General features: G+C 38.1%; 2 protein-coding genes across 4 annotated transcripts; both read right to left on the bottom strand.

Annotated features, from left to right (window-relative positions):
- On the bottom strand, nucleotides 1-10,555 carry LOC137003060 (phosphoglucomutase-1-like). The gene is made up of 11 exons (XM_067363080.1): nucleotides 10,298-10,555; nucleotides 8,811-8,973; nucleotides 8,573-8,719; nucleotides 8,360-8,485; nucleotides 6,915-7,105; nucleotides 6,628-6,782; nucleotides 6,422-6,537; nucleotides 1,718-1,853; nucleotides 1,453-1,636; nucleotides 199-333; nucleotides 1-90 (listed from the first exon to the last, which is right to left on the bottom strand). The coding sequence occupies exons 1-11, from the start codon at nucleotides 10,553-10,555 to the stop codon at nucleotides 1-3; spliced, it is 1,701 nt and encodes a 566-aa protein (XP_067219181.1).
- Nucleotides 10,556-18,306: 7,751 nt separating this feature from the next.
- LOC137003450 (angiopoietin-related protein 3-like) lies at nucleotides 18,307-25,576 on the bottom strand. Of its 3 annotated transcripts, none has more exons than XM_067363614.1 (7): nucleotides 25,070-25,576; nucleotides 23,992-24,102; nucleotides 23,121-23,214; nucleotides 22,928-23,041; nucleotides 22,704-22,799; nucleotides 20,586-20,855; nucleotides 18,307-18,689 (listed from the first exon to the last, which is right to left on the bottom strand). In XM_067363614.1, the coding sequence occupies exons 1-7, from the start codon at nucleotides 25,556-25,558 to the stop codon at nucleotides 18,631-18,633; spliced, it is 1,233 nt and encodes a 410-aa protein (XP_067219715.1). In that variant the 5' UTR covers nucleotides 25,559-25,576; the 3' UTR covers nucleotides 18,307-18,630. The 3 variants fall into 3 exon arrangements, with proteins under 3 accessions (XP_067219715.1, XP_067219714.1, XP_067219716.1); XM_067363613.1 differs by lacking the exon at nucleotides 18,307-18,689 and adding an exon at nucleotides 19,375-19,676; XM_067363615.1 differs by lacking the exon at nucleotides 18,307-18,689 and adding an exon at nucleotides 19,865-19,986.
- Between the last annotated feature and the right edge of the window lie 370 nt (nucleotides 25,577-25,946).

Raw genomic sequence — 25,946 nt, 5'->3', positions numbered from 1 at the left:
TCATGTAATAACAGAGGGGCCTCTTCGCCCGGTTCTTTCATGTATCTGTGAAAGCTGCAGGGCAATGGCGACGAGCTCCGCCAGCGCCACCTGTGGTAAGTTGTGGGGAAAAACATCTTATTACTCTAAACATTGTATTGCTCATTTTAAGTATGGTAAGCAAGACCTATTATTTTAAAAGAAAAAAACTTCATTTACCTGTGGGTCCTGAAAGAGCTTGTTTATATCTTTCTCATAACTGTCGATATACAGACGAACTGTGGCTCCGAAACTATCGGTCCCACTAAGACGAAAGATTATGCGAGAACCTCCTTTAAAAAGGATCCGCAGACCCTACAGGGGATGTTTACATGTTCTTAATACTTATGATGTAATGTTATAGAATTCATACAGACATTAATCACAGTATCCCTCCCTTGTCAGCGTGATCTTCCCCCAAACAAGCGGTAACCCCGCCCAACAGCCGATTTCATTGGTCATCTCAATCACGCAGAGGGGTTTTCAACTGGGGTCCGGAAACGCAAGAGAGTGTTAGATGGAAATGTTTAGACAAAAAAAATACAAAAACTAACTTATTTATTCAATAATGCTTTAGATTAAACATAAATTTAAAAATGTATTTAAATAAAAATGTTGAGTTTATAATATTTATAAATAATATTTTACATGCATGTCCCTGCATGAAGATAATCATATTTGGGGGTCCGTGTCATCTAAATGTACGTTTTACTAAAAACTTAAAAGTTTTTCCATTGTGTTTTTTTTTTTTCACATACACGACAACCTTGTCAATGATCCCGTTCACACAAATCTGGAAAATGATTAAAAATGCTGTATTATTCATGCCAGGCCAGTAGTTGGCGATGTCACTTTGTAAAGAAACACTACGTGCCTATAGACTGAACACGTGATACATAGCCCATGATGTTATCGTTTTCACAAATTCACGTTTTTGTATTTTACACAGAAACGATAATGGTATCGTTTTCACAAACTTGCACTTTGAATCACATTTTCAAAAGTTTGCATTTTCATGCCGCCAAAATGCTGTTATTATGTAAATGAACGGCCAAAACTCATAAAACGTTTTCAGTTTTTAAGTTGTTGTGTAAACAGTCCCTAAAGAACGACTCCTGATGTGGATAATCAGCACACTCATTGATGTGACCAATGAAATCATTAGAATTGGCTACTGGGCAGAGTTTGTGCTTAATTGGTTTGGGGGAGGGAAATCAAGTTCCTTTGTCAAAATGACATGTCGACATTTCGTATGTTAACATTTTTTCTGTTTCATTAATATTTCTGCAATGAGTCTCAATAAATAGCTAATAAATAAATAGATTTTTAATAACAGTAACATAGCTAAATGGGTTTTTTGGTGTGTTTTTTTTTTTTTTTTTTACTTGTTAAATACAATATACTGACTCAGGAGAACGTACTATAAAACAGTACCTGATTTCTTGAAATGGTTCCATCCACAGGGTCACTGTACTCAAAATTGTCTGCTGCCTCCACTTGGTATTTCTTTTCCCCCACAGTAAACACTTGCCCAATCAATGTCTTGTCTGAAACCATCAGCTCAAGATCCAACATCATCTCCACAGCTGCATCTAAATCCACCTCCTCATAATCAAATCTGTCATGCGTACATATATCATCAATATGAAATGTCTGACTAGATTGTATATGTAGAAGTGGTCTTTTAATGATAGTGCACCTGGTGTAGTAGTTCCTCCCATAGGTTCTCCAGTGGTCTGTCATAATGTCTTCTACACTTTGCCTCCTCACCGCTAGGATGGACAGCCATGCTAGCACTGCCCAAAGCCCGTCCTTCTCCCGGATATAATCTGAACCTATCAAGAAGATATAGCAAATTTAATCATATCTTTGTTGCTACACTTTCTGTTGTGGCCGTTTCTTTCAGCTTTGGTCACTTTTAAGTCCTAGCAATAAATAATACATATTTGTTATATTTAAGGTCACATTAAAACTGTGTCTTGGAGTGTCTTGTATCTTGGACACTCAAAATGCCTTTTCTGTATAGATTTTATTGTTTTACCCTTGTCCCAGACACAAACGCTCTAACGCTCAGTGTAGACACTGCTAAGTGTATTACTGCCCTCCTCAGGTCAAAGTTTGAACTAATTGTTATATACTTGCACTAGCATATTGTATATGACAATTTAGTTCAAACTTTGACCTTTGGAGGGCAGTAATACACTTAGCAGCGTCTACACTGCTGGAATTCTAATAGAGAAGAAGAGAGCTAGCTCAAGATGAGCATTTATGGTTAAAATGTATACATTTTAATTTTTTTTTAGAAAATGAGTGATGGTTTCTCTAGATACGACCCTTATTTCGCATCTATTTCAACCATTTGGAGGCCATTGAAGTCCACTATATGGAGAAAAATCCTGGAATGTTTTCATCAAAAACCTTAATTTCTTTCCCTTAATTTCTTTTCGACTGAAGAAAGAAAGACATGAACATCTTGGATGACATGGGGGGTGAGTAAATTATCAGGAAATTTAAATATGAAAGTGAACTAATCCTTTAATAATATTCAATAGTTACTTTACTCATTTACACTGGAGGCAGCAGTGCAGGCGATGAGCACGAGATGAAATAATATATATATATAATACATGTTTGTAGAAAACAAAGAAAAAACAAGGTAAATCACAGCGAAGCCATAGAAGAACCATTTTGGAAGAATTTTTGGTTCCATGGATGTTAAGAACCTCTACTTGTAGCTTAAAATGTAGCAAGACAATGAAGTTAGCCATTTTATATCAAAACTGTTTAAAATGCCATTTTCTTCACTGTATTTTCCTCAGAATGTTGTGATGTGATCAAAATGGCACAAGTGTTCATGACTTTTAACATCCTGTATATCCTGTACATACTATAAAAATCGATTTTGTTTCTTATGTTTTTAATGTTTTCAACTTTATTTAGTGTGTAATGTTGCTGTTTGAGCATGAAAAAGGTCTGCAAAGTTACAAAGCTCAAAATCACTCCAAAGTGAATTATTGTCTTTATCAGTAAGCACTCTTTCCGAACTCCCTGAAATGCCTGGATTGTAGTCTTGAGTTTTCTTCCAGGATCAAACCAGTCACAATTTTTCTCATTTAAATAATTCCTGCCCAAGGCATGCACAACTAAATTAAGTTGTGTTAGTAGTGTGTTGAAACGCAGTTATGGTAGGGGGTGTGACATTTCCCAAACATGCTTGAAGCAGTTACCAATCACAACACACTGGTCCAGCCAACCAATCAGAGCACATTGCACTTTTTGGAAGGAGGGGCTGCAGGAACTAAACAGGGCTGTGTTTCCCAAAAGCACAAACCCAAGTTGATCATGGAGACCATTTACCACCAATGTTCTCTACAATCAACTTAGCTCACAATGCTTTTGGGAAACACAGCCAGGAGTGTTAAGCACAAAGTATACTTCACTTTTTACGCGTACGCGAGGGTCAGCGTACAGTGCGTGTGACGCTAATTTCTTCATCAGAAGTGTACGCACATGCTTTCCATGCATTGCCAGATTTTTGTAACCGTGCGTATTTTGTACGAGCAGGTTGCACATGCGCAATAATTTTTTTTTTTTTGCAGTAATTAGTTTATCCACAAGATGGCAACCATGTCCAGGGGGTGTCGATTCACAAGGTAGTCAAAGAAAAACTGCATAAACAGAACAGACCGGAGCGCATGCAAGCTACAGCGACAATGAAGGCCTACATAGATGAGAGATTGTTTCCGGTGAGAGTACGCAGTGCGCGTCTTGCTGCCGCTTCACTGGAATTCTTTCGTTTGTTTGTTGCTGTGTTGTGCCATGCGTTTATCGTGTCATCTCCTCTCCTGCGCTACTGGATCATTACTTTGTCTTTTTGGACTATAACCGGACTTTACTATTATACCATTCTACTGTGGATTATAACTGACTCAGGTAACTTACTCATCACTGGCTACTCATCCAACTCACATCACTCTGCTGTCGTCTACCGATCTTCGTCTTCGCGCTTTCAATCGGACCTTCTACATAGCTGGCAGGTGAGTCTCCACTCCCTCGTTTATCTATCTTGGACAGTATTTTGGATGGTTGGTTACCCCCCGCCATTCAATCTGACTGAAAGGTCCTCGTACTGCACTGATCGCGACGAGAGTGCTGCGGCTCTCTTGTGTTTTACTACAAGAGAAGTGTGCTCTTCTGTCTGCGGTGATGTTGTGTTGTTACTGCCTGTCAGTGATTTAACCATGCCTATCATTGCTCGCAACGTTCCAGTACCTGCTCCGCTTAGAGTTTTATCTCTGGGCCTATTATTCAGCTGTGTTGCAAATATGTCGCTCAACTACTCACTATCTAATACTCACGCATTTCATCCCGCATTTGCGTTGTTTAACTGTCGTTCTCTCACGGATAAGGCCAATGACTTCCTGCTGCTCACTGAAACATGGCAAGTTCCTAACAACCATTTCCACCTAAACCTCCTCACTCCGTCTGGATACAGCTACCTGGCCAAACCTCGTTTAACATCTAGAGGTGGTAGTCTGGCTGCTATCTACCGCAGCAACATCCCACTTAACGCAATTGATCTTCATGTGACATTAACTTTTGAATATCTAGTTCTCAAAATATCTGGTACTTCTCCATTGCTTGTAATTCTCCTGTATCGTCCACCCAAATCAGTGTCTCATTTTTTCAGTGAACTGCATGAACTGTTAACCCTTACCTGTGCCATGTCTTCTTCAGTTATATTATTTGGTGATTTCAACATACATATTGATAGTGACTGTGCAGATTCCCGTGAACTCATATCAGTGTTTGAATGTTTCAATCTTGTACAGCATGTTGATTTTCCTACACACTCAAAAGCATACACTGGATTTGGTCTGTACTGCTGGTTTACATAATGTTTCCGTGCTTGGCTCTCAAATTGGACTTTCAGATCACCTCTTCATTGAACTAAACTGTGCAATGCCTCTTCCCCGCCTTAGGGAGAAAACCACCATAACCTACCGTAACCTCAATTCTATCAATCCATTACTGTTTTCTGAATCTGTACAAACACATCTGTCCAATATTATTGTACACACTAGTGTCCCTGAAATCCTTGCCAAATATAATGCCTTCATTTCCAATGCCCTTGACATACACGCTCCTCTTTAATGTAGACTTGTACCCTCGACACATACATCTCCCTGGTTTACTCCTGCACTTCGCAAACTGAAAACAACTGGTCGCTGCCTTGAACGGCTTCATAGGAAAACCGGTTTGAATGTGCATCTTATTGCCTTCAAGGAACACATACAGTCATACAAATCCGCTCTAAACACTGCACGCTCCCGCTACTACTCTACCCTCATTACTAATGCATCCTCTCGTCCAAAAACACTGTTTTCTGTGGTCAATAAACTCACCAACCCTCCTGCACCTGCCACAAGTAACTCAGCGGACCTCTGTGAGTCATTCTTACACTTCTTCCAAAATAAAATAAATTGCATATATGATCTCTTTTCACCTACTTATCACCCCTTGCATGACTTCCCCTCTGATTTTGTACCAGGTACTCGTACTGATTTTACCCCTCCAACCCCTGCTTATATCTCTGAGCTAATCAAGAAATCAAATGCATCTTTATGTGGTCGTCTCGATCCTGCTCCTACTGCTTTACTTAAAAACTGTGCACCTGTCATCTCACTGCCTATTTCACTTCTCATTTCTCAACTACTCAGTACTGGTGTTGTTCCTCTGGAATTAAAAACTGCAGCTGTCACGCCTGTCTTAAAGAAACCTGGTCTCGATCCTTCTGACATGGTCAATTACAGACCTATCTCGAACCTTCCATTTCTTTCAAAGCTTCTTGAAAAAGTTGTTGCTGCTCAACTTCAATGTTATTTGTCATCTCACAACCTCTACGAATGTTTCCAATCCAGCTTTCGCACTCACCTTGAGTTTGTAGAAAGGCGCTATATAAAATAAACATTATTATTATTATTATTATTATTATTATTATTGTGCGAAGAGGTTAGAAGTACCCTCATTTGTACTACTTTAGTATGAAAGAATACAAAGATGTTTAAATGGATTGTACCTCGTGGCAAAAGATGAAGTCAAATGAAGTATACTTTCTAAGGCTGTGCGTTCGACTGTGTACACGTAAAAAAAAAAGAAAAGAATTATATCCAGGGCTTTACTGACAGACTGGGAGGAGAGGTGCTGCAACAATGTCAAATATGTGAAAAATTTGTTTTTTGAACATTCAAGCATGAAAACCTTTTCAAGTAGACCCCAAAAACAAAATCAGGACTTTGTAAAAGAGCATATAATAGGTCCTCTTTAAGAGATTTTATTGTCTGCATCTCCAAAAGTGGCCATATTTTTGTCTTTATTTGTCTTGGTACTGTACATTCATTACCTGTGCCAAAACTTTCCTCCCCACACAGTGAGAGACGACCTGCGTCCATCAAGCTCCCAAAAAACTTCCATCCAGTTGCAGTTTCATATAATTGGATCTTGGTGGCCCTGGCCACCCTGCATAGAAAAGCAGAGTGAGTCGAGATGTAGATGGCCCTAGTAAGTATACATCTTTAATAATGCTAAACATTTAGGAGTAATATTCACATGTCTAGAGCTGCACTGGTGGGCATACTCCTAGCAAAGCCTCTTACTCCTGTGTGCTGGAAGTAAGGAATGCAGAAGATGTTTGCAGCAATGACGGCAACTGAGTCGGAGGGGGTAACAAAGAAGCCGTGCTTCCCAAGGATCATATTGCGGTCCTAGAAAGAGATAGAGTGACTGGGTCAGGGCGGGTTCAAAAAAATGTTATGCTGACTGTCACTTGAGCACTTTCACTTGGGTCAAAGGGTCATATACAGTAGCAACATTGATCTCAATGTCTCAACACCTACACCGTCACCATCAAACGCTGCTCCAAAATCATACTGTCCACTCTTCATTGTCTCAACAAGGTCAGCGGCATAGGTCAAGTTGGGGTCTGGGTGGCAACCTCCAAAGTTCTCCAGAGGTATACAGTTAATGGCTGAATTTGCAGGGGAGCCCAGTTCCTCACATAGGATCTTCTTCACATACGGCCCAATCACTGTAGAATCAATGGAGGTTCAACAATAAAAGTTCAGAGTCAGCCATTTTATAATGAGACAAAAGACCACATATAGTGATTCATATTGAGAACTATCCTTCCTTTTCATTGATTCAATTAAAATAAACTTTCAATTATCCATTAAAGGAATGTTCTGGGTTCAATGCAATGTAAACTGCATCTACAGCATGACATTCTCTTGATTACCAGACTTAAAACAAGCAGATATAGAGTACCCCAGGGATGACTGGTTTTTGTAGGCCAACCCGGAAGTTAGCGGCGCACAGGTTCCCTTGATTGAAAGCCTATGCATTTTTCCCATAGACTTTTGGAAAATCACAGAAAATAAGCTCTGTATTTAACAAAGGGTTATGACACTTACACGTTTTGTCTATCAAGATAATCTTTATAAGTTAAAACAATATTTATAGATTTTGAAGCCTAAATAAAGTCGTCAGATATAAAAAGCTAAAAGTAGGCTATAAACGAACTACAGCACACCATGGTCACGGATCAACGTTGTCACCACCACCAAGCTTCTTCAAACTGTATTTAGAAAACAACTTTAGTTATAAACATGCTCACTGATTATGATCTGTGCTGTTATGAACACTTATCCACTTTTTCATGAGAAATGCTGTCCAAATGTCCAGTTTTTAATGATGACGTCTAAAGCAATTTGTTAGCAACCGCCGATTTTAAGACACAGTAAAAGTTTAAAAAATCATAAGTGGGTTATAACTGGTGTGTTTTTTGTCATAGATCAAAACGTGAAAGTATTTAGAGGCTTTGTTAACCACAGACCTTATTTCAGGCGATTTAGCAAAAACCCATTCAAAAAACCCATAGATTTTACGGCGTTGAAACCGGAAGTCCTAAAATGCTAACTCGCTTCTGGGTTTTGCCTACAAAAATGCGTCATCCCTGAGGCACTCTATTGCATTTACAGTAATGCAATTATAATAGAAGTCATCAATTCTTGATGTAGAAGATTCCTATCATCAATGTGATATGGAGTTACTCCTTGAAAGAGGAGAACTGTATTATGTCAGATGGCTAGTCTTAATCATTCAGATCACTTGCATGTATATGGAAACTCAATCTTGCAGAGAAGCCGGCAGCAGTGCAAGTCTAAACTCATCCCTATCCAACTGGCACACATGGAAGCATCTTTGTCCCATTAAGTAGATGCAGCTGCTACTCTAAATGCTCTTTTCTGTTTCTATATCAGTTGGATGAAATATGGTTCCTCACCTCCATGCATGCCATCTAAACGGATTTGTATGTGGTTGTCTCCTGATAGCAACTCCTTCAGAACAGCAAAATCGAAGATGTTTCTTAGAGAGTTGGCATAGGATTCAACTGGGTCCACAATTTCTACTGCATGACAGAATATCGACAGGACATTTTATTTTTTTTTAATAAAAAATGCCATTCTTTTTATTAAAAAGATACCAATGTTCTCACCTGTAAAAGGTTTGAATTTGTTCTCCAGGTCGAAGGATTGCTTGCCAATAGTCCCCAGATCGACTCTGAGTTCAGGGCAGATGGCATACTCCTCTATGATTCTGCTCATTTGGAAGACTTTGCTTGTGACCGCCTCTGGTGCTGGACCTGCATTAAAGATTTACAATGATATGCAAAAAAACAAACAAACAAACAAACAAATAAAAAAAATTTCATAATCACCCATGAGCTATTTTACCTCCATTGGCAGTATTAAATTTGATGCCGAAGTCTCCGTCAGGTCCTCCAGGGTTGTGACTGGCTGTAAGAATAATCCCTCCAATGGCTTTGATCTTCCTTATTAGACAAGACACAGCCGGTGTCGACATGATGCCATTCTGACCAATCACAACACGACCCACCTAAGAAATTCAACAGCCCCATTGAATTAAACACCATTTGTTACTGGTGATTATTGTAGGACAAAATGTATAAATTTCAGCTGGACTTTCCATTGATGTATGGTTTGATAGGATAGGACAATATTTGGCTGAGATACAACTATTTGAAAAACTGGAATCTGAAAAAAAATTAAAAATAAAAATATTGAGAAAATCGCCTTCAAAGTTGTCCAAATGAAGTCTATAGCAATGCATATTACTTACAAAAATAAATTTTTGATATATTTACAGTATTTATAAAATATCTTCATGGAACATGATCTTTACTTAGGATATTAATGATTTTTGGTATAAAACAAAAATCGATAATTTATGTAATATATTGTCTATTGCTACAAATATACCTGTGCAACTTATTTTTGGTCCAGGGTCACGTATGAGAAATGATAGCGTGTTAATGTGTTTGCTGTAAAAAGTTAATAGAGCAAAAAAAGTTTTACTAGGTCAACTATAGTAACTTTATGCTCTTTCCACCTGTGCCAGATCCAAATTGGCAAAATTAGATATCTATTAAAGACTGTGGCACCATTTGCTTATAATGTGTCCTATATACCCAGCTAACAAAAATATGTTCTATAAATGTTTTGCTAATGTTCCCATTAAGAAAACATTATTTCTGAATGTTCTCTGAATATTCAAAATGTGCAGTATTTTTTTTCTTGGTTATTCAAACATTAAGGGAACATTCTATTTTATCATTTACAAACATTATGCGAACATTACTTTTGAATGTTCTCTGAACATTATGAAACAAGTAACATTTAAAAAATGTTAGATGAACATCCAACTAAAACCTTTCAGAAAAAGTACATTCCATTAACTATGTATAAATAATAAATTTTCAGAACACTATTAAAGACCATAACTTCTATTAACATTACTCAAAGAATGTTTGTTTATAACTTTGCGAGAACTTTACCAGAATGTTTGCCAAAGAGCTAGGTTAGCTGGCTCTGTATTCCAACCATTTGTGTCAAGAATAAATATCTTGATTTGAGGCAAATTCAAAAATGGAAAGTGTTCAGCATCAAACTAGCTATCTATTTGATATTATTTCATCAATGCTTACGTTAAAAAAATACTCTATTAGAGCTTCTTTCCTATTTATTGCCATCAAACTACAAGAATACAAAGTAGGTCTATAATATACTACAAAAGATACAGTGCAGGTGTCATGATGCATTTGGGAAGAGAGCCAGGTGTCTATCACAATAACCTGGATGAGATTTAGAAGCATATAGTGATTCCTCATGAGAAAACAACTGTAAGAATAATTGCAACTTACCCCATTAGCAGCAGCCATCTGTACTATGACCTGAATGGCAGTTGAATTGAAGTAGCGTCCATCTCCACCCACCACCATAGTGGAGCCCTGCCTGTCCCGCAGGTCGATGGAGGAGAAGATGCACTGAATGAAGTTGTGCAGGTAGTTCTTTTTAGACTGGTAAACATGGACCTTCTTCCTCAGGCCGCTGGTTCCAGGCCTCTGGTCAGGGTATGGAGAAGTAGGCAATGTCAGCACTTGCAAGGGACTATCGTTCATTGCTTCAAAGCGTTGAGGAAGAATGAAGGAGAAGCTGTTATCTCCTCTCAGAGGAGAGAGAGTGACGGGAGGAGAAGGAGGAAAAGCCTTGTGCCCTTATAGCATTCCCGAGAGTTAAATTGAGGCCGTTAACGGGCTAAAAATAAACTTGGTAACTAAAGACAGCTTCTCACACATGTGCATGGGCATCACTGTCAAGACACGCTTGCCTCCAGAGGCCTGTTGAGGCAGATGCATAAGACGGCCAACAAGGGCTCATTCATGTGCACTATTTGCCCAGCCATTTACTCAGAGGCTAAATAGAGCTGATTCTGAGTGAATAAAGTCCAGGATGATCTGGCTGTAAACTCTACATGAGTTGTTTTGACATATGTTAAATTTCCCAGGTTCATTCAAGATCTGAGCAGCTAATGTAAAACGTGCCAAACAGTTTAATAACAGGATGGGGTTTGGGGACAGTCAGGGGGGTTTGGGTTTTAACTGCAGCATGTCAAAGATCCTTACGGATGAAATTTCTGCGTTGATGTGTTGATTGTAACAGATGGTTTAGCTGGCTCCAGAATGAACTGAATAAAAAAAGACCCAGGGTAAGTCCTTACTGCATCAAGACCAGGGCAATTGGGAAAGAAAGAAAAAATCCTCACAGTTTTTCACAATTGCTAAGACACAATTCTTGAAACCTTCACTCAACGTTAAACACAAAATCAAATCTTCAAACTACATTCACAAAACCCCTGACTCTTCTGACAAAATTAAACAATTGCCTCCAAGCTATTTCATCTACTCAAAATCAAATAATGCTTTCAGATCATGGACACATCAGATCATTCATTAGACACTCAAAAAATGGAGAACATGGCATCCAGAGCATCTAGTTACAGGAAAACAAATTATGAAGCTCTCCACTCCAAACCATTCAGTCTTGCTGAAAAACCAAACTTTGTTTTTCAGACATGACACACAAGCCCTCAAAAATACACACACTATACAACACAGTCTTACACACTAGTGAGACCATTCAAAACACTCTTACAAAAACCTCTTTTTGACAATCAGGTATCATTTTACAGCTCGATGTCTATTACAGTAGAGATCATAAATAGAGCAGATATATGTTAAATATAGCAGATACTGTGAAATTCAACAACAAGCTTTAAGAAAAGTTTATTTTCATTACTGTAAAGAGATGCAGTAGATAAAAAAAAAAAGAAAAACACTAGAAAAGTTGAAATACCAAAGAATTGAACATGAGCTTAATTAAAAAAATCAATAAATTCAGCATCCTCTGCCAAATCGCATTACAGTACTGGTAATGACCATGTTTGCCATACTACAACAGTTTCTTATAGTCTTCTGACAAAAGACTTTCCCTCCCCTAGGCAGTAGTCTCTCAGTTCTGCAAAAATACGAAGTGTAATAAGTACTTGGCTATAAATCAGTTTGAGAATTATGGGTTTAACTGTGTACAACATGAGCTACGGTATTTACTGTACATAGAATAAAGAAAGTACTAAATCATCTAAAGTACATCTGTGTACTGTAATTATGCTGTATGTGTAAGGAGTATAAAAACCCTGCAGACCTCATGGTCATTCCTGCACAAGAACATGATCACAAGAACTATAGTGCTTTGTACACTGCTCAAAAAAATTAATCAGAATCAGAATGAGCTTTATTGCCAGGTTACACATACTAGGAATTTGTTGTAGTGACAGAAGCTCCACATTGCAACAGAGTGACAGTGACAAGACAAGACAAGACAGAGATAATAAAAAGAACAATATACAAATATGACAATGTGCAAAATAGCAAAGACACAATATACAAATTAAAATAAGCAATTTACTATGTACAGATATGTTAGGTGTAAATTAGAAATGTAAATAAGTATGTATGTTAAATAAATAAATTAATGTATAATAGTGTGTGTGTGTGTGTGTGTGTGTGTGTGTGTGCATGTTTTTGTGACATATCAGGACACAAATGTGTATAATGACATGGTATGACATAGGTATTACAAAAAGAGGTGACTTATGGGGACATTAACCATGTCCCCACTTTTCAAAAGGCTTATAAATCATACAGAATGAGTTTTTGCGAGAAAGTAAAAATGTGCACAGTTTCCTGTGATGGTTAGGTTTAGGGTTAGGGATAGTGTAGGGGGATATAAAATACAGTTGGTACAGTATAAAAACCATTACACCTATGGAATGTCCCCACATTTCACAAAAACAAACGTGTGTGTGTGTGTGTGTGTTCCTTGTTTATTGTCAAGTATTCATGAGATGGATTGCCTGAGGGAAGAAACTGTTCCTGTGTCTGGTCGTTCTGGTGCTCAGGACTCTGTAGCGTCAAACAGATGGCAATAGTTCAAAGAGGGAGTGTGCTGGATGTGAAGGGTCCAGTGTGATTTTACCAGCCCTTTTGCGCACTCTGGATAAGTACAGATCTTGGAGAGTGAGGAGGGTTGTACCAATGATTCGCTCAGCAGTCCGGACTGTCCGACGTAGTCTTCTGAGGTCAGAATTTGTAGTTGAGCTGAACCAGACAGTAATTTAAGTGCATAGGACGGATTCAACGATGGCAGAGTAGAACTGTTTCAGCAGTTCCTGTGGCAGGTTGAACTTCCTCACTTGGCGGAGGAAGTAAAGCCTCTGTTGGGCCATTTTCACAATGGAGTCAATGTGAATGTCCCACTTTAGGTCCTGAGATATGGTGTTGCCGAGGAACCTGAATGACTCCACTGTTTTTACAGTGCTGTTGAGCGTGTTCAGCTCCAGGTTATTGTGACAGCACCAGACAGCCAGCTCTCTAACCTCCTGTCTGTAAGCAGACTTGTCTCCATCCCGGATGAGGCTGATGACTGTGTCATTGTCCGCAAACTTCAGGAGCTTGACAGAAGGGTCTTTAGAGGTGTAGTCGTTGGTGTAGAGGGAGAAGAGCAGTAGGGAGAGGACACAACCCTGTTTGGGCAGGAGGAGGTTTGGGATGATGGTGTTAAAGCCGAGCTGAAGTCCATAAACATGATCCTTACACAAGTCCCTGATTTATTCAGATGCAATAGGATGAAGTGCAGACCCATGTTTACTGCATCATCCACAGACCTGTTTGCTCAGTAAGCAAACTGCATTGGGTCCAGTAAGGGTCCGGTGATGTCCTTCAGATAAGCCAGAACCAGTTTTTCAAGCAATTTCATGATGACAGACGTTAGAGCCACAGGTCTGTAGCCATTAAGTCCTGTTATCTTGGGTTTCTTTGGAACGGGGATGATGGTGGAGCGTTTGAAACAGGAAGGGACCTCACACAACTCCAGTGATCTGTTGAAGATCTGTGAAAAGATGGGGGCCAGTTGATCAGCACAGGTTTTCAGATAGGCTGGTGTCACACTTTCTGGGCCTGGTGCTTTTTTCTTTTGTTTTTTCTGAAGACCTGGCACATGTCATTTTCGCTGATCTGAAGTGGAGGAGTGGGGGAGAGGGGGGTTGTTGGAGGTGTTAATGGTGTTTTTTTCAAACCTGCAGTAGAACTCATTCAGTTCGTCTGCCTGTTGTCGATTCACCACAGTGCTGGGGGATGGTGTATTGTACTTGGTGATGTCTAAAGGAACACATTTTTTGAAAATACATTAGATCTCAATGGGGAAAAATATCATGCTGGATATCTATATTGATATGGACTGGGTAATGTGTTAGGAACGAAAGGATGCCAGATCGTTTGATTTAAATGAAAATTATCAACCTACAGAGGACTGAATTTAAAGACACCCTGAAAATCAAAGTGAAAAAATTGCAGTGGGCTAGTCCATTTTGCTGAATGTTCATTGCAGCAACTCAAAATGGTACTCAGTAGTTTGTATGGCCCCCACATGCTTGTATGCATGCCTGGGCATGTCGGGCATGTTTGAGACGACGGATGGTGTCCTAGGGTATTTCCTCCCAGATCTGGACCAGGACATCACTGAGCTCCTGGACAGTCTGAGGTGCAACCTGGCGGCGTCAGAAGAACCGAAACATAATGTCCCAAATGTGTTCTATTGAAGTTAGGTCAGGCGAGTGTGGGGGCCATTCAATGGTATCAGTTCCATCATCCTCCAGGAACTGCCTGCATACTCTCGCCACATGAGGCCAGGCATTGTCATGCACCAGGAGGAACCCAGGACCCACTGCACCAGCGTAGGGTCGTCTTTGAGCCCCTCCCTGGACATGCCTCACCTGACCATCACTGACCCACCACCAAACCGGTCATGCTGAACAATGTTATAGGTAGCATAACGTTCTCCACGGCTTCTCCAGACCCTTTCACGTCTGTCACATGTGCTCAGGGTAAACCTGCTCTCATCTGTGAAAAGCACAGGGCACCAGTGATGGACCTGCCAATTCTGGTGTTCAATTGCAAATGCCAATCGAGCTCCATGGTGCCGGGCAGTGAGCACAGGGCCCACTAGAGGTACGTTGGGCCCTCAGGCCACCCTCATGAAGTCTGTTTCTGATCTGCTGATGGGTTAAGGACCTTCTACGGCCCTTTCCAGCTCTCCTAGAGTAACTGCCTGTCTCCTGGAATCTCCTCCATGCTCTTGAGAGTGTGCTGGGTGACACAACAAACCTTCTGGCAATGGCACGTATTGATGTGCCATACTGGAGGAGTTGGACTGCCTGTGCAACCTCTGTAGGGTCCAGGTATCACCTCATGCTACCAGTAGTGACACTGACCCTAGACAAATGCAAAACTAGTGAAAAACAGTCAAAAAAGATGAGTAGGGAAACAAATGTCAGTGGCCTCCACCTGTAAAACCATTCCTGTTTTGGGGGTCGTCTCATTGTTGCCCATCTAGTGCACCTGTTGTTAATTTCATTAAAACCAAAGCAGCTGAAACTGATTAACAACCTCCTCTGCTACTTACAGGTGAATCTCAACGAATTAGAATGTCACGGGAAAAGTTCATTTATTTCAGTAATTCAACTCAAATTGTGGAACTTGTGTATTAAATAAATTCAATGCACACAGAGTGAATTACTTTAAGTCTTTGGTTCTTTTAATTGTGATGATTTTGGCTCACATTTAACAAAAACCCACAAATGCACGCAATAAATTAGAATACTTAAAAAAAGCAATAATCAAAAATCAATAAAAAAGTATATTTTAAACAGAAATGTCAGGCTTCTGAAAAGTATGTTCATTTCTATGCACTCAATACTTGGTTGGGCCTCCTTTTGCATGAATTATTGCATCAATGCATGGAAGCAATCAGCCTGTGACACTGCTCAGGTGTAATGGATGCCCAGGTTGCTTTTATAGCAGCCTTCAGGTCATCTGCATTGTTGGGTCTGGTGTCTCTCATCTTCCTCTTGACAATACCCCATAGATTCTCTATGGGGTTTGGGTCAGGCGAGTTTGATCTTGCCAGCCAATCAAGCACAGTAACACCATGGTCATTGAACCAGCTTTTGGTACCTTTGGCAGTGTGGGCAGGTGCCAAATCCTGCTGGAAAATGAAATCAGCATCTCCATAAAGCTTGTCAGCAGAAGGAAGCATGAAGTTCTCTAAAATTTCCTGGTAGATGGTTGCGTTGACTGTGGACTTCAGAAAACACAGTGGACCAACACCAGCAGATGACATGGCAGCCCAAATCATCACTGACTGTGGAAACTTCACACTGGACTTCAAGCAACATGGTTTCTGTGCCTCTCCGCTCTTCCTCCAGACTCTGGGACCTTGATTTCCAAATGAAATGCAAAATTTACTTTCATCTGAAAAGAGGACTTTGGACCACTGAGCAACAGTCCAGTTCTTAGCCCAGGTAAGACACTTCTGACCTTGTCTTTGGTTCAGAAGTTGCTTTGTACATGGAATGTGACAGTTGTAGCCCATTTCCTGAAGACGTCTGTGTGTGGTGGCTCTTGATGCACTGACTCCAGCTTCAGTCCACTCCTTTTGAAGCTCTCCTAAGTTATTAAATCGGCTTCGCCTGACAGTCTTCTCAAGCCTGCGGTCATTCCTTTCACTTGTACATCTTTTCCTACCACACTTTTTCCTTCCAGTCAACTTTCCATCAATATGCTTTGGCACAGCACTCTGCAAAACAGCCAGCTCTTTCAGCAATGACCCTCGGTGGCTTACCCTCATTGTAGAGGGTCTTGATGATCGTCTTCTGGACAACTGTCAAGTCAGCAGACTTCCCCATGACTGCTGTTGCGATTACTGACCTAAACCCAGTAATTATACCCTATGAATGGTAATTTAATAGATCTTGAAATGAAATATTCTAATAATTTGAGATACTGATTTTTTATTTTTTATTTTGATGAGCTACAAGCTGTAATCTTCGAAATGAAAACAAAAAAGTCTGGAAATATTTTACTTTATGTCTAATAAATCTAGAATATATTTAAGTTTTACTTTTTGAATTAAATTACATTAAAAAAAATTACTTTTTCATTCTAATTTATTGAGACGCACCTGTAACTAACCAGATCATTATCCCAGTAGTTTAACTGACTTGATGCTATTCTCTGATTAAAAAGTGTTGCTTTCATTTTTTTTAGCAGTGTATTTTATCAGGAACAAATTTCTTTTGCCCTGTCCCCTTCATTTTTCTTTTCCCCTCCTCTTCCTTTTCCTCTTCCTCTTTCTCTTTGTCTTCCACCACTAGGATTTATTTTCCAAAGCACATAATCCCCTGTGACCCTATTCTTATTATCCTGACATTCTGATTATGTGTCATCAGTTTTGCTATTTCATGTTTACTCATGGATAAAGGTGTGGTATTGAGTTCACAGCGTGACTTGAGTTTGTTTTGTGTTTGTGTTTTCTTAACCCTCTACAGGACAGCATTGCCCTCAGGCAACGGAAAGTTTTCTTAAGCCCTTTGTTTAGTACTGTGTTTTTCTTTAAATTATTACAACCAATTAGAAAGGTCAAAAAAGTATCAAAGAACAGTTCAGTAAGGTGTGGGAGTCACTATCAAGCACCATATGAAGGTGGGACGTCCTGTTCTGGCACATGGTCACAGGAGCACATGGTGTGAGAAGAAGGTAAGATTATTTGCTTAAGTAATCTTATTTAAAATAACATCAACTGTACATAAAAATAAGTGTGTGTGTGTGTGTGTGTGTGTGTGTGTGTGTGTGTGTGTGTGTGTGTGTGTGTGTGTGTGTGTGTATATGACGGTGTCTGGATGTCAGGATGTTTTGGACAATACCTCACATTGGCAATAATGTGTTATAAGAAGGGACGATGCAGGGTTCCTGGGTGTGAAGGAAAACACCCAAAGTGATGTGCAAAAACTGTAACATACACCTCTATTTCACAGCAGAAATAGAATATAGAGAATAGAGAATAACTGCTTTTTGAAGTTTCATACAGAGTGAAATTATATGACATGACACATTACATGATACAAACCTATGCATGTATCAAATTCAATCTATCAATGTCTTTCAAGAGTTTTTCCCTTTTTATGATTTCTTGACATTTAAAAAAAAAATTGATTTTGCATTGCTCTCTGAGCACTCTTATGACCAATTTCTCTATGATTCTATACCATTGTTGCACAACGATGCCCTGAGGCAATGAAAAAAATATTTTGGATATATTTTTAAAACATATTTTAGATTTTATTTATCAATAAAAGTTTCCCAAATTAAGCAAAAAATGATCATCAACATGTTTGCAGTAGAGGGGTAATGATAACATGGTTAAACCTGTGCAAAATGAGGGCACTTTTTGTGTATTGGTTTGCATAAAACATTGAGAAAATTGTGTGTGAAATGTGTTAAACGTTTTGAGAAACGTGTCTTTGTTTCTAGAAATGAATGAATGAATTGGGCCATAGTGTGTTAACAATCGAGAAAAACTGTAGTAAGCTGAAAATGTTGTATACTATATGTACTGCAAGTATTGTATTGAATATTGTATAGTATTGAATGTCTGTATATTCAGCACTTCACTTTATGCAGTAGTCCAACGGCAAAAGCCCAAAAGGTCAAAGAATAAAAAAAAGTATGTTACTGTACACTCAAAAAAAGTTGTGCAACTGCAAAATCAAGGACAATGAGAGATTCATTCTGCCTCAGTATCACATCTTCATGTTGGGTCCAGCCTGAGACTTTGTCCACATCAAAGGCAATGTTGTCCCTGCAGGAAAAGGTAAAAAGCCTCTGGTGACTCAGATCCAGGCTTAACCACACTCTCCACACCTTGCTCTTTTTTTTTTTTTTGTCCTCTCTTACATATGCTCTTCTTCCTCTCCCTCTCAAATTGCTTACATTCATTGTTGATATCAACAATAAGTGCACCTGTGCACTCTGAGCTGGGTTTTGATCACATGTGGTTTGATCACAGTTTGACAACTGTGTTGTAGTTGTTTAACTTTTGCTGATTATTTTTACTGCAATTATTGGCAATGTTCAGAAGAGGGCGATGTTGCTTCAGCTATGCACATCCTTGTTCTCTCTCTCTCTCTCATATATAGACAAGATGTTAAAAAACAGCAAATGCAAAGCCATCTAATTCATTTAAATACTTTAATTGAAATATAATTTTGAATTTAATGTTATAATAAAATAATGAATAGAAAATAATTATTGGAAGTAGTTCAAAAATAGCAAATGACATGCTGTGCAGCTGATGACATCTTGAAGTCAATGTGACTCACTTAAACACGTGGATGAAACTGGCTCTCACAAGGTTAAATGAGAGGTTTCCTACATGTTTGGACTCATTGCAATGTAATTAAGATGACTGGTGGAGAAACTGAATCATATGGAGTCCAGTGGCCTAATTATAATGTAAATGTCACATTTTTACTTTTTTACTTCATCATATTTATTTATATGTGCATACTCAACAAACATTGCCATGTCTATTAAAAGGTTACTTTGTAAAAACCAGTATACAGCATGAATGTGTATTGGAGCTCTGATAATCCCATACTGTGTTTCTGCACATACTGTTGATATTAAGGGGTTTGTGGCTTTGTGAGATGACTAATGGAGATTTTTGAGGCCTTGAAGCTGGTGGTTCCCCTGCCAGGTTTCCACTGGGTTCCCTTTTTACGAGGTCTGCTCTGAATACACTTGCCATTCAGGTTAATGTCGCCACAAATGCTAAACCACCACCCACCTAAAGGAAACAGCAGCAGTCGTGTACAGAAATACAAATTTAGTTTGCAATTTCCATGCACACAAAAGCATATTATGCAAAAACACTGGGATTTTATCAAAATAGGCTCTTTTGACACAGGAACAGGCAATGCAGGTACTTGATATATTAGTTTTGCACAGCATCACTCAATGAAAAAGGCATGGAAGGCCAGCTAAAAGTGGACATTCTCAGAACGTTCTGGCAAGGTGCTCTCAAAGTTATGAACAAACGTTCTTCCAGTAGCATCAATAGAACATTCGTTCGAAGTTATCAGGTCTTTATTCATGTTCTTAATAAAAAACATAAAACATACATTAAAAAAACATTATTTATAGCCTGTACAACATTCATGAAAAATAGTTGTTCACTGTTCATTTGAAAATCATCGTTCATTTGAAAATGGTTACACTTTATTTTAATGTGTCCTATTACCATGTAATTATACATGTAATTATACCATGTAATTATATAATTTTAATTAAGTACATGTACTTACTATGGGGTCAGGGTAGGATTAGTGTTTAGTTTAGGGTTAGTTGGATGTAATTATGCCTAACTTATGGTTATTACTATAGTAACTACACGTAACATATGTAACAAGGACACATTAAAATAAAGTGTTACTGAAAATCTGAAACGCTTTAGTTGGATGTTTGTCGAACATTTTTTAAATTGTTACTACAGAATGTAGCCTATACGTTTACACAATGTTTCCCTTAATGTTTGTATATCAATGAAAAAAAAAAAACGCTTTTAAAACACTTAAAAAAATGCACATTTTAAACATTCAAAAATAACGTTTTATAACTTAATAGGAATGTTAGAGAAATGTTCTTGGAACATATTTTTGTTAGCTGGCAGGTCTGTAAATGATCTCATGTACTATACCTGTGTAATCTTGGGCACAGTTTGGATCATGGTTTCCATCATTGTGGTCTTTAGTGGAGAACCTGAAGCCAGTGAGTTCATCCACAGCAGAGCTGGATTCAGCCGACTGCAGCTTCAGATGGATGGTGTAGTTGGAGGCAGCATCCTCCAGGATATACTGATAAGCCATGAAATGCTTCTCCTTTCTCCAGTCCTCTATCTGGATGTGCAGGAGAGAATGTCCCTGACGGGCAATGGCATAGATCTTCTTCAGCCCCAGCCAGAACTCACCTATCAAACACAGACATCTGAGACAGCTCTCTGTACTTTAGTATTAGAAATTGAAATATTACTTTAGGATATTATAGTATTCCAATAGCATAATATATATGATGTGAGATCATTTACAATAAGTGTTATTTAAAGGGTTAGTTCACTCCAAAAGTTAAAATTCTGTCATTAATTACTCACCCTCATGCCGTTCCACACCTGTAAGACCTTCGTTAATCTTCTGAGCACAAATTAAGATATTTTAGTTGAAATCCGATGGCTCAGTGAGGCCTTCATAGGGAGCAATGACATTTCCTCTCTCAAGATCCATAAAGGTACTAAAAACATATTTAAATCAGTTCATGTGAGCACAGTGGCTCAATATTAATATTATAAAGCGACGAGAATATTTTTGGTGCACCAAAAAAACAAAATAACGACTTATTTAGTGATGGCCGATTTCAAAACACTGCTTCAGGAAGCATCGGAGCATAATGAATCAGCGTGTCGAATCAGCTGTTCAGAGCACCAAAGTCACGTGATTTCAGCAGTTTGGGAGTTTGACACACGATCCGAATCATGATTCGACACAAAAGATTCATAACGCTCCGAAGCTTCCTGAAAGTCATTATTTTGTTTTTATGGTGCACCAAAAATATTCTCTTCACTTTATAATATTGAACCACTGTACTCACATGAATTTAAATATGTTTTTAGTACATTAATGGATCTTAAGAGAGGAAATGTCATTGCTGGCTATGGAGGTCACACAGAGCCATCGGATTTCAACAAAAATACCTTAATTTGTGTTCAGAAGATTAACGAAGGTCTTACGGGTGTGGAACAACAAGAGGGTGAGTAATAAATGACAGAATTTTCATTTTTGGGTGAACTAACCATTTAACATGTTCTTGATAAACATTCTTTTTAATAATGCTATAATATAGTTTGATAAAACTATTAAAAATTATTATTTTAAAATTTGTATAAGCAAATTTACATGCAATATTTATTATTCTGAGAAAATGCGGAATTTCTTTTCAATGCTAATAGAGTTGGATTTACTTTGAAACCATTTTCACTCAGAAACTGCTAAAAAAAGTAACAAATAAGGTCCCACTTTATATTAAGTGGCCTTAAATACTGTGTACTTACATTTAAATTAATGATCTGATACAATGCACTTATTGTGTACATACATGGTTTTACATTGTACTTATATTTGAAAAACACCTGGATGTAATTACATTTGTAATTAATTTCTATAATTACATTTATAATTAAACTGTTGACCCATCCCTTACACCTTACCCCTACCCTTAAACCTACTTATACCACCAAAGCTTTCCCTAACCTTATCCGTATCTCAATTCAATAGCAGAAAAAGTGTTTTGCAATTCAATATGAACCCAATAAGTTTGCATTGCATTGCATTGTACTTATTTTATATTTAAGTACATAGTAGTTAAGGCCACTTAATATAAAGTGGGACCACAAATGATTACAAAGAAACAGCAAAGTAATTACATTATTGAGGGAAATTTTTACTTATTCATTCAATTTATAAGTATGATTTTCAAACATACTTTGACACAATGGCTGCAACCACATTCATGACTAGATACTATATTTATTCAGTAAGTATTGTGAAAGATGTTATGCCTGGATTTCTCGTGAGAACAGATTAGGACAAGGAAGGCAACATTATAAAAGTGGAATGCTGGTAAAATTGGACATACTGTGAAATTATGTAGTAAAATGTGATGCTAAAACACCAAACACAGAGCACTCCATTGTGCTCCACACTATAATCACAGACTGAACACATTTACTCAAGTTTATGTGCATAACATCCTCAATTTAACTCACTGCTGAAGTCTCCAAATCCATCCTCATACTTCTCCCAGGACTGGTCAAAGTCTACAGAGCTGTCATGTCTGCGCTGGATGACAGTGAACGCTCCCTCTGTGGATAACAGACCAGTACGTGATTATCATCTCAAAGTATAATGAGTCTTTTTGGCGGAAAGGGAAACACCTCTGGCGGTTTTAAGAATTCAGAGATGTAAGAATGAAAATATGCTTTATTCTTACCCTCGGTGAATTCACAATTTACAAGAAAGGTTTCTGACTCGTATGGTTTAATAGCATACAGGCTGCTGAATTTCTGTCCTCGGCTGAAGACCTCGCCGCAGTGTTTTGGAAGATCTATAACAATGTACAATTGGTATACAACTGAACAGATGCAGTAACATTTTTCAAAGCCAATCATTCCTGCATCCCCTACTGCTTGAGAAGCTCCCATCAGATGTGAAGTATGGAAGGTATCCTGAGAGGCTGTTGGTTTGGCGGTTCTTTTCAGCAGTTTCCTGGATGCTGAGCTAGATAACAATTGAAAACACAGAATTACTCATAAAACTTCATGAAGGCCCTTCACTCCAAGGACAGTAACTATAACATAAACTATGAAGTTTTAATCATCATTCTCATTCTATGAGAATAGCAGATTCATATTTTTATGGAATATTGCAGTATTTACTATAAATGATTTATTTGTGCACATACCATTTTTTTTTACATTATTATTATTATTATTATTATTATTATTATTATTATTCATGTGCCCTCGTAACCTTTAATTAAAAAAACTTCGCTCTTGCAGCTCATCTCTTCTCTGATGATGTTTACTGTTGGAAGGGTGGGACAACCTGTCACATGACAGCAATAGCAAACCACAACCATCCAATCAATTCCTGACAGATAAAATCAAGTCCCATCCTACATTTATCATCTTGTTCAAGTAGCCATTTCACTCATATATACTGTATATCAGGGAATATATGTATATTAGGGAAGAAAAGACCATTTCATTTCATGCCAACTTTAATATGACAACTGCAGGGCAAGCTTATAACAAACAGAGTGTTATTGTGTGTTGGTGTGGATGCTAATATGGTTATTGCTCTTGGTGTGAACAGGCCTTAAGGGAGTTTCCAAATCCCGTATCTGTTTACTGTAGGTCTATGGGATATTTTTGCCCATTATATTGTCTTCTGAATGAAAATTGTCTTCAACAAGCCACTGTGCAGGATTGGTTACACGCTGACAGCACATATCATAGCTATATAATTATCTTAAATGGCATCTTAATACTGTACTTTATTTTCCAGGCCGTTGATCTTGGTCCTTTGGTTGTTGAGCTGCTCACTTTGCTCATTCACAGCCTTCAGCAGATCTGTGATGCTCTTTTCCTGGGTGTGGATTATCTCCTAATAACAACATGAATTCAATGAATTCAATTCCTAAATTTGTAGTGATGTAGCAAATCAAATTGGGATTGAATTAATGCATGAATTATAGAATGTATACCTATTGCAATATACGTACCATGTTAATGTGAATACATTTTCCGTATTGATTTTTCACAAGAGTTTTCCCCATATTTTGAATTATGCATTGTATTATGTTGTGTTCAAAAAAACATTGTATTTTTGTGTGGTGTTTTTAACTTGAAAGAAAATTTACTGGCAGCAAATTACCAGTGCCTTTTCCGTTTTTCTACATGTAATATAATAATATACATTTTACTATATAAATCATATTTTTGACCATGGGAGGAGAACACATTTCCCATAAAAGCCTAATTAGCTGGTTCCTAAACTTTTAGGGTCAAGTGAACCAGTGATCTAAATTATTACCACCCTCTATAAAATGCTTAATGTTTTCTTTTTAAAAGAATATCTTTGTAAGTTGAATATTTTTGTCTTGACTTTTGTCTTCGTTGTCTTGACTTTTTTGTATTGTATTCTTATTTTTATTATACATTAAATACACTGTAACAAGGACAAAATAATTTTGTTCAATAGAATGTTGTAAAAATGAATGTTTTGTCCAAAATGTGGAGTAATGAAATCTTGTGTTATTGTAGGATTTATTTATTTATTTATTTTTTAATGAAAGTGAGTAAATCCCTCTTTCCTGCCTTTTTAAATTCCACTTCAACACATGGAAAACATGTGGCCGGTTCAATTAAACTTCACAATCATGCATTGAAAAAGATTGTGATCTTATATTGTGAAACCTGAATAAATATCAGACAACTCTTTACTCGCAGGAAATGAAAACAAGCAAGATGATTTAGATGTTAGGTGTGACACCTATATATAAATCCTCTTGCTTGTTTGCATGTGAGCAAGTTCATAAAAGACATCCAAAACTTTACTGATTTGGTCATACCTTGAGTGTGGAGATTTCTGCAACCTGCTCAGCTGAGAGCAAACTCTGGGACAGACCACTTAACTTCTCCTCCAAGCCTCCCACCTGTCTCCTCAGATGATTCCTCTCTTTTATAATATCTTCCACTTTAGAATTGATTTCCAGTGACAGACCCTTTATTTCCTCATTATTTGCCTTTAAGATCACAGTGGTCTTCTTCAGTTCTTCCTCCTCCTCCTTAATTTCGCTGGTCAGCAAAGAAAGTTGGTAGAAGGATTTGTCGAAGATATTGAGCTTTTGGAAAATATTATTGATCTGGTTCTTGGTATTCTGTACAAAGTCCCTCAGGCTATGGCCCAGCTGTAGGAGGCCGTTTGCCAAAAGCCTAACTTCGTCCAAAGCTGCAAAGTTTAACCGAGTTTCCGTCTGATGTTCAGGCAAGGTGGTTTCTGTAAGGAAGGAATGAGACTGAGACGAAACCAGAAGGATCATCATTAAAAGCAGCAACATGGTTGTTTGACGCTAAGACTGCTATGGTCCTCACTAGAGTAAAACATCCCCAGTTTTGAACTTCTTTTATATGCCCCCTCCTGTCAGGCTGTTGAACATTAAACAGGATGATGGTGACCTCATATAGACCTTTATAAATCCCAGCGCTGTCTTTATAAGTAAATAAATGGTTGAAATGCACAAATAATATCACAAAATTTCATTTATTTTCACATCATGCATCAACATTATCTGTCAAAAGAGTTTTTGGACTGGAGCATGATAAAGGTTCAATGACAAATTAAAGCTGCAAGCAGAAAGGGCCCTCTCACTAGGGTGACCACCTGGCTATTGATCTGTTGCAGGACAATAGATGTGATTTTGTGGGACAATGCGGGACACGTGTGAG

The sequence above is a fragment of the Chanodichthys erythropterus genome, chromosome 16, assembly GCF_024489055.1.
Source record: "Chanodichthys erythropterus isolate Z2021 chromosome 16, ASM2448905v1, whole genome shotgun sequence".
NCBI classification, from domain to species: Eukaryota; Metazoa; Chordata; class Actinopteri; order Cypriniformes; family Xenocyprididae; genus Chanodichthys; species Chanodichthys erythropterus.
This window is presented reverse-complemented; position numbering and strand designations above follow the sequence as displayed.

Excerpts from the sequence above, each read along its gene's own strand:
- LOC137003450 (XM_067363613.1), bottom strand. The coding sequence starts at position 25,558 with ATGTTGCTGCTTTTAATGATGATCCTTCTGGTTTCGTCTCAGTCTCAT. Across the intron at positions 23,042-23,120 it reads TGATGGGAGCTTCTCAAGCA|ATCTTCCAAAACACTGCGGC; the intron begins GTAGGGGATGCA and ends ACATTGTTATAG. Across the intron at positions 20,856-22,703 it reads TGGATTTGGAGACTTCAGCA|GTGAGTTCTGGCTGGGGCTG; the intron begins GTGAGTTAAATT and ends TGTGTTTGATAG.
- LOC137003060 (XM_067363080.1), bottom strand. The coding sequence starts at position 10,555 with ATGAACGATAGTCCCTTGCAAGTGCTGACATTGCCTACTTCTCCATAC. Across the intron at positions 8,974-10,297 it reads AGATGGCTGCTGCTAATGGG|GTGGGTCGTGTTGTGATTGG; the intron begins GTAAGTTGCAAT and ends TGAATTTCTTAG. Across the intron at positions 6,783-6,914 it reads CAGCGTTTGATGGTGACGGT|GACCGCAATATGATCCTTGG; the intron begins GTAGGTGTTGAG and ends ATCTCTTTCTAG.